General features: G+C 32.8%; 1 protein-coding gene across 3 annotated transcripts; it reads right to left on the bottom strand.

Annotated features, from left to right (window-relative positions):
* Positions 1-8,040: 8,040 nt before the first annotated feature.
* Positions 8,041-12,024, bottom strand: LOC107434102 (uncharacterized). Of its 3 annotated transcripts, none has more exons than XM_060812807.1 (4): positions 11,680-12,024; positions 8,609-8,677; positions 8,383-8,489; positions 8,041-8,286 (listed from the first exon to the last, which is right to left on the bottom strand). In XM_060812807.1, exons 1-4 carry the CDS (start codon positions 11,825-11,827, stop codon positions 8,062-8,064), a joined length of 549 nt encoding a protein of 182 aa, XP_060668790.1. In that variant the 5' UTR covers positions 11,828-12,024; the 3' UTR covers positions 8,041-8,061. The 3 variants fall into 3 exon arrangements, with proteins under 3 accessions (XP_060668790.1, XP_015901003.3, XP_015901002.3); XM_016045517.4 differs by having other exon boundaries at positions 8,041-8,272; positions 11,680-12,009; XM_016045516.4 differs by having other exon boundaries at positions 8,041-8,300; positions 11,680-12,000.
* Between the last annotated feature and the right edge of the window lie 231 nt (positions 12,025-12,255).

Genomic DNA, 12,255 nt, shown 5'->3' with positions numbered 1-12,255 from the left:
TCATCTTCATTTTCTTCATTGTCATTGTCATTGGTTTCTTCTTCTTCATCATCCAACCGAGCATTATCTTCATGGGCAAGAAGCTCCTCCTTTGTCCAATCCCAAACAGCATCTTCATCAATCCTCACATCCCTTGTTACCACAAGTTTCTTGGTTTCCAAGTTGAAAACCCTAAAACCTTTGGTAACCTCATTAAAGCCGACCAAGATGCCCACATTTGCCCTTTTGTTAAGCTTGTCTCTCATGTGTGGATGAACATGGAGAAAACAAACACTTCCAAAGATTTTTATGTTGTCCAAAGATGGTTTTTCTCCATACCATATCTCATAGGGTGTCTTGGACTCATTGGCTTGGTGTATGCTCGATTTTGGATGTAGCTAGCCGTGTATATGGCTTCGGCCCAAAACTTCTTTGGCATGTTCTTCTCATGTATTATGCACCTTGCCATCTCCATCAAGGTCCTATTTTTTCTCTCACAAACACCATTTTGTTGTGGTGTGTATGGTGTTGTGAATTGATGCACCATTCCATTTTCTTTGCAAAAATCCTCCATAGCCAAGCTTGTATATTCTCCACCATTGTCGGTTCTCAAGCACTTCATCTTTACATTGCTTTGGGTTTCCACCATCTTCTTGAATTCCATGAACTTCTCAAGCACTTGTGACTTGGTTGTTAGAAAATATACCCAACACATCCTTGAGTAGTCATCAATGAAGGTTAGGAAGTACTTACATCCTCCAATTGATGACAAACTCATCGGTCCACACACATCCGAATGGACTAGCTCAAGCTTCTCCTTAGCTCTCCATGAACCGGCTTTAGGGAATGGAAGCTGTGTGGATTTCCCTAGTTGGCATACATCACATAGGCTTTTCATCTCCTCAATCTTTGGCATGTCCTTCACAATGGCATTGGTGTTTTTCATGGCACCATAGCTAGAATGCCCAAGCCTTTTATGCCAAAGTTGAGAAATGGACTCCACTTTGGTTTTTAAGGCTTGTTCATTCTTAACTAGGTCCAATCTATAGCTTTTGTCCTTCAATGGTACCTTAAACAGCTCATTACCACAAGCATCATATATGATACATCCATCTTTTGCAAAATTTACAGCAAAGCCTCTTTCTACCAATTGTGCTACACTAAGCAAGTTTTCACACAAAGTAGGAACATATAGCACATCTTTTATAATTTTGGTACCTTCCTTGGTGTTCAAGCACACATCTCCTTTGCCTTCTACTTTCATGAACCGGCCATCACCAATCTTCACTTTGGTTTTGTAGTTTCAGTCAAGCTCCATAAAGCAATCCTTTTGGAAACTCATGTGGTGTGAGCAACCACTATCCACAAGCCAACCGAGACCATTACTTGTGGCCTTAAGGCATGTGGCCACAAATAGGTTCTCGGCTTCTTCATTAACCACATTGGCTTGTTGTCTCCTTTGTTTGCATACTTTGGCAATGTGGCCTTTTCCTCCACATCTTTCACAAGATGCATCCGGCCTCCAAAAACACTTGGATGGTGGATGTCCAAGCTTCTTGCAATGAGGGCAAGGTGGATGCCCTCCTCGGTTTTGATGGCTTTGTTGTTGTTGTTGTTGATTCCATCCACTTTTGTTGTTGTTTGTGTTGTTGTTGGTTGTAAAACCGGTTTGGTTGGTGTTGTTTCTCTTCCTTCCTTTATTCTTCTTCTTGTTGCCATGGCCACCATAGAATGCACTCTCTATGGTCTCCTCCTTTCTAATGGCTCTCCTTTGTTCGGCTGTTTGAAGAGCATTGATGAGCTCACTCAAGGTTATTTCACTAAGATTTCTAGATTCTTCAAGGGATGAAATCTTAGCTTCAAACCTTTTGGGTAAGCTCACCAATACTTTCACTAAGATTTCTACTTTCTCTACCTTGGGAAATCTTAGCTTCAAACCTTGGATCGGTCAATTGCTCACCAAGGACCCGAATTTGATTTACCACTTTGAGCATCCTTTCCGTGAAATCCTTGACAAGCTCATTCTCCTTCATCTTCAAGGAACTCCTCTTGAAGCTTTATCCAAACCTCTCTAGCACTTGTGCATGACATTATCCTTGTAAAAATGGAATCACTCACGGAGGAGTACAGGCAGTGAGGGCCTTGAACCCCTTGGCAACTTCGGCCTCATGTGCATTTCTTTGTGCTTGGGTTGCATTAGCTCTCAACTCTTCCACTACATAACCTTCTTCTATGACTTCCCATAAACCAAAGGCTTGAAGGTAGGCTTTCATTTTTATACTCCAAATGGAATAGTTTTGGCCTTCAAACTTAGGTGGTGTTGGGGTTGCAAAGGATTGTGAGGCCATTTGAAAAAATGGTTTTTGAAAAGTTTTGAAAAATGGACACAAGAACAAGCTCTCGGGTGGTGGTGTTTTGGTGAGTTTCAACTAGTCTTTTTGGGAGGTTTTGGTTTCGGTTGTAAGGCTTTAGGTGGGGGATCCTCTCATAAATAAAATGGTCTAGGTTGAAAGCTTACAAGGTCTTAAGAAATTACACTATGCTTTGATACCATGATGGAATTTGGTGTAGGTTTATGTTGTTGTACCCTAGAGCACAATCATTCAAGGTGTTAGTCAAGAATGATTGTTGTTGGTTCTTGGTTCTTGATTTTGTTTTTTTTGGTTTGTTAAGGTTTTGTTTCTGGTTTTAATGGAGGTTTAGGGTTCTTGAGAAGGTTGTTAGCTTTTGGGAAGAAGAGGAAACCAAAATGTAGTAGTTGAGAGAGAGAGAGCCAAAAATGTTGTTTTTCAAAATCTGTTTTTTGAATATTTTCTTTCTCAACGTTTTTCATTACAATTTTCATACTTTTAAATACATCAAAAAGACAATAAGGAATGCTGCCATATTGAGCAATAAATACAAAAGCATTAAAAGTAACCAACCAAGCCAAACTACCTCAACTAACTCTAATCAATATGCTGGGCATGCAAGAAACCTTCTTTAATGGGCAGTTCAACTTGTCTAAGGCATTTGAATTTGAAAACCAGCTCCATTTAACTTGAAAATTGGAGGAAAGCCTTTTTGAATATTAAAATACGTTCTAGCCAAAAACCAAATAAAACAAAGTCCATTTACCTATTCAAAAGTAATCAAACCCGAGGCAGTTTTGCCCAGTTTTCTAGACAACAAAACTGCACAAGGGTCAGATTGTTTTGGGCTTAACTCAGCCTTCCTAGCTCCAAATTGGGCCATTCTTTTTTATGCTACTTCCTCTACATATCTAGTTTATCATATCCAAAATTCAGATCCAAATCCCAAACCTACTTCAAACGGTATCCAAGGAAGTGGACTTATATTGCTGGAAATACAATTCCAGCAACTAGACAAAATGGCCCTAAGCTAGATAATGAGCTTAGGGCATTACAAAAAAGATATTGTTCTTAAACATTACAAGATAAAATGAAATGCATAAATATAAATAATGTTTGGTTTTTGATGTTGCAAAACAAAGAGTGCAAGTGTAACCAAACTACCTTGCACATTGTGGCAAGATCACCACATTTCAACATTCTTGAGCTCTTGGACATAGTACCTCCGAAGCTTTCCCTTCGAACTTTCAATGCACCTGATCTTTACCACACTCACAATATGCAAAATATGCCCAAAATTTTTTTTTTCACTCTTTTTTCTTAAACCACGTGAAAGAAGGAAAAACTAAAAAGCTCTTTTCTTAATAAATAATTAGTGAGAAGGGGGCAGCAGCCATGGGTTTGAAGCAGAGTAGGGGAAAGGGAAGGAAGTAAAGGGGAAAAAGTGTTTTACATGAACATCGATGTTTTAAAATAGTTTTTTTTTATTTTATTTTTTTTAACTAACATAATTAGAAAATCAAACTTGTTTATTCTATCAGAGAAAAAAAAAATAACGATAGACCTATAAATGATGAATTCTAAAACATATTTTAGATGTTTCTGAGTACGTATAATAAATTACTGCAAAAATATTTACTACAGTTTTATTATCTTGAAGTGTAATTTTTTCCCCACATCCGTATGTTTATTACATCTTTGAATTTTAAAATTTTTTTATATGTTTTTGACCCAAAAAAAAAAAAGAAAAAGAAACACTAGATTTAGAATAGAAAACGTCAAAAGCCTTGTTTCCAATAAGAGTAATAATAAATAAATAAATAAGCTTACTAACTTAGCAAAAATAAACGAAGGTTTTAAATCATAATGGCTACACTTTGGTACTCTGAATAATATTTAAAAGCCTTCAATTCGAATTGGAATATTAGTTCAATTAGGCTTAAGCAGACCAACCTACAATTTACATATATTTTATGAGCTAACAAAGCTCCAATTATCTTCAAGGTCAAATTTCTTGCTACATGGTTTTGAAAAACTATAATTTGGACTCAAATGGTGCAAAATGTAATTGTTTGACTAATTTGACCATTAATTTCTCAATTTTGCCCCTGGTTAAAGTCAATTATATATTAAAAGATAAAACTAGCTATCACGCTATCACTTATGTAACTTTTTGTAGAAAGTCATGTTGAATTTATTTGGATTTGTAAACATATGCAATCTCTTCATATTTAAATTTGATACATTATCCAATAATCCGTCTACTCGCCTGCTTGTGTTATTGATGCACGATATCTAACAAGCAGCTGTGTATATTATCAAAAATTCTTACAACGAATATTTTTCCATTTTTTAATTTGATCGTACACAGCGCCATTTATAAGTATTTTCCAAATACACAATCTCATATTATTGTATAGTTGACCATGTACTTTTAATTTTTTATTTGCATGCATGCAATAAATACTCAATTTATTCTGTAACTCACGTTTATTACTAATTATTTGTCCAACTATAATGGTCTCGTAGCCTGTAAACTTTGACGAAATTATGGCCATAGAACCATTTTTGTTGCTTGATGAAAAGTGACTGCTTGTAGCACGATGAATCCGAACATCATGAACCCCTTCATTGTTTATTTCGGGATACATATCATTATTATTGTCTCATAACTTATGTTCAAATTCTATATTATTATGATTAACATCATTGAACTAAATACTAACAACATCCCTTTTGTATCCTAGTTCTCATAATTATTAATATTATGCAACTACTCATACTCTTTTTGGTTAGGAAACGCTCAGCAGAGTCACCTCTAACATCAACTCCTTCATGGATGTTAAATGATGTCTAAGACCCATAGAGATCAACTTGAATTCTAAACTGAGTTTGCTGAACTACAATTTCATGAAATGTAGCCTCAATAGGTTTAGATTTGAGAACTTGAGGTAGACAAACATCAATTGGAAGACAAGCAGAAGATAAATGATTACTCCCACTATTCGAAGCAAAGGCTGTTTCATGAACTTTTCTAGATACTTGTTCAACTTTGAAAATTACCTCAACATAGAACGGAGATCGCATCATCATGATCCCTCCATTTCTTACTTCTTGAAGAAAGCATTTCACATCCCTATCATTGTGTATTTATGTAGAATTCAACTTTTCTACATATCATCCATATATCCATTTTATCTTTAGCAAATATTCATTTTGATATATCTCAATAAAATTGAAAATCTCATCCTCTAACTTTGATTTTACGTATCTTTTGCCAACAAAAACCATTTTTGATTCTCCCAAAGATCACCATCATTTCTCACCAATATTCCATCGTATAAACTGTAATTACAATATCCTCATATTCTATTTCATTACAAACTTAAATGAATAATATTAAACTAAATTAATAAATTTATAAAAATATAAATAATACTAAGCAAATATATTAACAGTCTCAAAAAAGTTGATTCTGTTTTTTTTTTCCTTTTTTTGGGCCAAATCTATCGATGGTGAATTAGTAAAAAAGAGTGAAGAACTACCGAAAACTGGCAAATTAGCAAAAAATGGCAGAACTTCATCTTTTTCCCCCATTTTTCTACGATTTTATTGGCTCGGTAAATTTGCAGATCTACAAAATCTTTTCCTTATTTTTCACACCATATGTAACCAAAGTACCTTCAAATTCAACCGTAACAACTTATAACTAATTTATTACATATCCATATTAAAAAATCTTATAAAAAAAAAATTCATTTAACATAAATTTGAGCTTTAGGAGAAAGAAAAAAGAGAAAAACATATACCTGAATTTAACTCAAAAAAATGAGAAAATACAAAAAAAGAGTTAAAAAGTAGAAAAGAAGGAGAAGAAACTCTGTGAGAATGATAAAGATAAGAACCGAAACATGTGCAAAAGGGGGAAAAAGGGAAAGGGAAAAAATATTTGTTGCTTTTCAATTTTAGTTCAGAGCATTTTTGTCCATATGGCTATTTTTTTTAAAAAAAAAAAAATTATTTTTCAATTGTTGATTTGTAAAGTGGGCAATTTCTCAAAAAACTAGGCCAGAAAATAGGATCTCGAACCCTTATTTGTCCCGCTATAATTATAGTTATTTTTAATATATAATACTTACCTAAAACGAATAAAAGACTTAAACCTGGGCGGAAAAAAAAAAGAAAAAACCAATAACAGACCAATTTTATCTTTGACGATAACCCCAGCCGCCTCATCTACCACGCCAAATTGTTTAGCCTCTAAAATTTTCTCAGCATCAACGGCTTCTGTTTACTTTTGAAAATAGATTTCCTCATAAAAAAGAACAGGATCCATTTTTCAGGATAAAAGTTGCGGAAACAGAGGAATTTGAAATATATATATATATATATATATATAATTTATATCACAAGTTGAAGTGATTCAGCCTTTGACCTTGAGTTTAACTAGTTAAATCGCTGACATTTTACTTCCGATAGCTAACTTTTGAATATCGATCGCCGATTGTTAGCATTAACTGCCTGCTGCTAACATCTTCATGCTAGATTTCCATATTCTGCTTTCTTAGGCTCTATAACCTTGAGATGAGGTCTAGAACTTTTATCTTTTGATTTCAAATTTAGAACTTTCATTTCTTTTACAATATGTCATTTATGTTTGATTCATAAGTTTGATTTTGAGTTTGTATTGTACTTGATTTGGCAAGGTTTGTAGAATGTGGATCTTAATTTCATCGTGTCATTGAGGGGGTTTTTTATTTTTTATTTTTATTTTTTTATTATGTTATGTTCTTGTTTGATTATAGCAGTAGAATTACGTAAAACGAAAAAAAATAAATAAATAAAAATAAAATAAAATAATTAAGAAAACATAACAATTTGGGACAGTAGAGCAAGGAATGGGCTGTCTTGCCCCATTGCCATTCTTAAATGCATGCTCACCGCATATTCATATTGTTTAATTAAAAAAAAAAAAGCCTTATTTGCATGAGTGATCACGTTAGAAGAATAAAGTTTCATTTTCCATTGATGTTTAACGCCGTCTTCCATAGAAAAAAGACACTAATCAACTGACATTTATCCTTAAAAAAAAAACACTAATTAACTAACGCTTTCAACTAACGCTTTCAGTATGGAACTTAGCACCACCCTTGCTAAGTCACACACTGACGCAAATCCGGAGACTAAAAAGTTCAATGTAGGAAGTAGAATTTAGGAGTTTGCCAAAATGCGAAAACTTATGTTACTCTTAGAACACGTTTAATGGGCACTTCATTAGTTTCATGAACTCCACACTATTTTAAAAAATGCTTTGAAGTGCTCTTTACAACGACAAATATACTCTTTAAAATAAAAAGCATAAAATAAAAAGCAGGGGAAGGCCTTTGAATTCTTGTGTGACAATTGTACATCCAACCTAAGATTTGACATATATCTAGAGGTATATAATATTCTAGATAAGTACACATGTCATCTATCTAGCAAGTCTCTAAATAATTTTAAACTACTCTACAAATATTTATAAGGAATATTTAATAGATGAGGTTCTACTAGACTTCTCTAGAATATTATGGAAGAAATTTCTCATAGTCTAGATAGTTTGGTTGAACCTAATTAAATCCAACCTTGCCGGCGGTCATGCATCATTATTTTTAGAAGTGGTGAATAAAATCACCACTATTGTGAATAAATATTTATAATAAACTATATGGAAAAACAATAAATAAATTTATTAATGAATCAACTTTTCATTGCTACACCAAACAGAAAACAGTACCATATACATATATATATATATATATATATATCCTGTAGCTAAAATGTTGTTTTTAATTAGTACCAGCAGTCTGATACGTCCTCTTGAACCTGTAAATGCTGTTGATTTGGTCGACCAGAGGCTCTTGGATATCCTCCAAAAGCATGTCTCCCTGGTTTTGCTATTTCTATATAAATCACCCTACCATCAAGATTCTATTAAAACAAAAACGATGAGCTTTCCAATTTTGAGAAATTCTAAAAATTTCAAAGCAAGAGATGAGGAAAAAAGTAAAACCTGATTATCCATATTTTCCAAAGCAAGCATAGCCTCATCTTGACTCCTAAATTGAATAAAGGCAAACCCTCTTGACCTTGTTGTCTTTTCATCCTTAACAAGTTTAACTGTCCAAGTCAACATCTATAGAAAGTAAGTGACCGGAAGACCATTGTAAAAAATGAAGGAATTCAAGGAAACATCCTTAATGTTTCCTGAGAGCAAAAAAGTAAAGACAATGACACACCTTCTGCTATCCTGCCAAACTTCGAAAACTTATCATGCAAACAATTTTCGCTAGTTGAATATGGTAAATCTGCGACACAAAGAAAATAAGAATTAGAATTATGAAAAAGTTATTTTTGTAGACTAAACTTTGGAAGATCTATCAGCATCTGGTAAAAATTATATTAGTTCATTTTGCTTGCATTTTAGATTATTTGGTCTTTCCTACTAAGAAATGCTAGAGGATGAGAGGATTACATGAGATATACATAAGAAGAAATTTTATCATACATTATTAGCCTTAAAGTCCTTTTATCTCTAAATAATCTTGTCGTTTATACAATATTGGCTCAGTGAACAATCAGACATAGATTACCCAGCATCTCTTGAATAGTTTTTAGAAAAATTACAAAATACCCTTTTCAACCTTAACTTCAGCTTCAATTTGGCCAGTAGACATTTCTCCGATGCAATTTCCCCCAAACTTTAACATACTGTGAGTTTTCCCCTCTTTATTTATTTATTTATTTTTTTATATAGATTTTGATTATATTGGCTGATCGATATTCAAATTGCTTGCCTATATGAACAAAAAAAATCTAAATCAAAGCTTTTTTTGAGCAACATTGTTAATATTATGCACCAAAACAATTTATTCTCAGTATTTTTTTAAAATTTTAAATAAATTTGATCTACAAAAGCTTTTAATTTAGAAGTGTCCTTGCAGCCTCCCTTCCTCCCTCTTTCCCTCCCTTCCTCCTTCCTAAAAAATCATTTTGAATTTTTCCAGAATTCAAGCTGCCATTTAATTATGAACATTTTAAAAACACCATTCATGGGGGCATTTTTCACATTTTGTATTGTTTTCATTATTTTGAGCACAAGAACGTTATAAACTGAAATAACCAAAGAGGCTCCTGTTTTCCAGCATTTTTGTCATATCAGTATTTTATAATTTTGCATATGGGAATGTTAATGATTATTTTAAAAGATATTCCTTATTTTGTAAATTTGAATGTTTTCATTCAATATCTTACTTTTCCACCTAAAATATTCCAGAACAGGTTTTATAACACAGATGCTTGCTTATCAGTTAGAAAACTTATCTGCATTAGATAATTAAACTTGGGACAACACACAGAGAGACAAAAATATTATACTGTATGTGCAAATAAATGAATAACATATGATATTATGGAAGCTTCTTTGTGTTTATTATCATATTGAGCTTGTTCAGAGATTAAAGTCATTCTAATTTATTCAACTATAATATCATTAAACTAAATAGTAGAAAAGAGTCTAAGGTGCATTAGCTTAGAAATGTTCCAATGGTTAATTATTGCTCTTATTTAACATTTAAAGCATTAACTTAAATAAAAATGATGAATTATGGAAGCCAAATAACTCATTTTCCAATACAAAATATCTAATTTGTCACCTGAGTGGCCTCCTTGAGCAAGCCTAACTTAAAAAATATAAAGAACTAGCTTGAAATAAAAAGATTATAAGAAGAATTATCCACCAAACAGGGATTCCTGTATCGTACAACCACAAGAAGTCTATTATGTAGTTGTAAAGAGTTCAAGAAAACAAATAAATAAATAAAGACAATAAATCTAAGAAAATAAAGCTCACAACCAAGTAGAGAATGGGCCGCAAAATTGTTATAAGGATGCACTAACAAGTAAGAGAGTAGTTCGACCAAAAACAAAATCTGTATGCACATACATAATTAGGCATGTATAAGAAATGCATGCAGATTGGTAATCATGCATGCATATCATCACATGACACATATACTAGTACTTTTGAAGTAAAAATCACTACTGTCACATTTCAACTTACATATATCAGCTTAAGAAAGCTCTACCTTCCTACTAGGCGTCAGCTACAGTTCTATTCTATCTTTACTTCTTCATTATAACTTCAAACATATGCCTCATTAACTTCGAGTCCAAACTTTTGTTTTCCATGATACTAGCTAAGTTTCAAGATTAGATTTTAGTGAGGAAAAAATAAATCAAGTAGAAAATAGGGCTATAAGCAATAGTGATTTTCATTTTCCCTAAATTCTGGTGACGAAGGTGGCACTTCTCTATCTTCTCCACTTCTTTCGTCAAATATTTATATTACCAAACACAGCAGACAATTCCTTTTTTTTTTTTTCTTTTTGCTTTTTCTTTTCCCTACCAATGTTTTTTTTTCCTTTTTTAACTTCCTGCATGTCTATGTTAAAAATCAGTTCTATCTTGTGGACTCATTGGACATGTAATAGCACATGAACTATTTCCATAGTTGGCTACGTCAATCTGTACTTCATTCTAGCCTCCACCTTCTCATTTATTAAATATAAGAAGATGAACCCTCCACAACGTCTTGTTGATATTTGGCAATCAATATCTTTGAGCATATAGATAATCCAATCTTACAATTAAAAGAAAAAAAAAAAAAAAAAAGGCTATCTTGGGTATCTTTTTGTCCCTTAACTACTAAATCATCCCTAATTCCAGGCTTACTATTTCACAATTTCCATTATTTTCAGTAGCAACCATTCAAATCTTCTGCAAGGCTACATCATTCATAATCCCAGCTTTACCATTTCAAAATTTCCATTTTAACTTTTAGCCATACATATCTTAGGCCATAACTCTGCAGATACCAAACCAAGTTACAGTTTCAATTTTTGCTACAATAACATTACTGCCAAAATCGTCTTACGTTTGGGATTAAATTATTAATCCAACAATCTAAAAAACCTAAAAATTACCCAATCAAGAAGACCCATAAAAATAATAACAAGGATAAAAAATAAAAATAAAAGTAAAAATCAATGAAAAATCTCTAGGGAAAAATGGATCCGCTATATAAATAATACGAAAAATCACAAGAACAAAGAGTAGCTAGATGAACATAAAAATAAAAATAATAATAATAAATAAACAAATAAATAAATAAACCCCAAATTCAGTAATTGGGAAAGATATCGTCAATGAGAAGCATCAGAAGCGAAAAAGACCAGACGAGAAATCAATAAATATTATGAGTAAAAAGAAAAAGAAAGCAGAACCGAAGATGACAATTGTGCAACTTTACTTCTAACCATGATTCTGCTTGCAAGAGGATAATCGAAGAAAGATGCTCTGATCTTCAAAGAGCTGCACTCACTACGATATGTCGGGGAGGCTGGAAGGGAGAGTTTAGAGCTAGCAAAGCAAGAGAAAGGCGCCGCTGTCGCCCACATGGTTCAACCACAAACTTTTGTTTGCAACTTTGATAAAGTGGCAATAGGAATGTTAGTAAATTAGGAAATACATTGTTGACATCAATGTATCCTAATATTATTTATCAGTGCATCCTAAATTATTTTGGTATTTGCACTTCGCATTCTATTTTATTTTATTTTATTTTTTTTTAAGCATTTTGCATTCCAAACTCAGTCGAAGTTTGCATAATGTCCTTTTAACAGCAATTTCCGTCGAATTCAGCATATGCTGTGCACATGAGCATTTGATGGATTTTCACCCTTCCTTTAAAAAGAAAAAAAAAAAAAAAACTTTTTTCTCCACATAATATCAATTTTAAAATAAAATAATAATAATAATCAGAAAAAATGATTATGACAAGCAATGAGTAGGATATCCCAATTATGCTAACACCCTCTAATCATAT

The sequence above is a fragment of the Ziziphus jujuba genome, chromosome 1 (genome assembly GCF_031755915.1).
Source record: "Ziziphus jujuba cultivar Dongzao chromosome 1, ASM3175591v1".
NCBI classification, from domain to species: domain Eukaryota; kingdom Viridiplantae; phylum Streptophyta; class Magnoliopsida; order Rosales; family Rhamnaceae; genus Ziziphus; species Ziziphus jujuba.
The sequence above is the reverse complement of the archived record's forward strand: the minus strand, read 5'-3'. Positions and strand labels throughout refer to the sequence as shown.

What these genes read in the sequence shown, in the direction of transcription:
- LOC107434102 (XM_060812807.1), bottom strand. Translation starts at nt 11,827, where the DNA reads ATGTGGGCGACAGCGGCGCCTTTCTCTTGCTTTGCTAGCTCTAAACTC. An exon ending in AAGCAGAATCATGGTTAGAA is followed by an intron (nt 8,678 to 11,679) that starts GTAAAGTTGCAC and finishes TTTGTGTCGCAG; the next exon opens with ATTTACCATATTCAACTAGC. An exon ending in GTTTGGCAGGATAGCAGAAG is followed by an intron (nt 8,490 to 8,608) that starts GTGTGTCATTGT and finishes TGACTTGGACAG; the next exon opens with TTAAACTTGTTAAGGATGAA.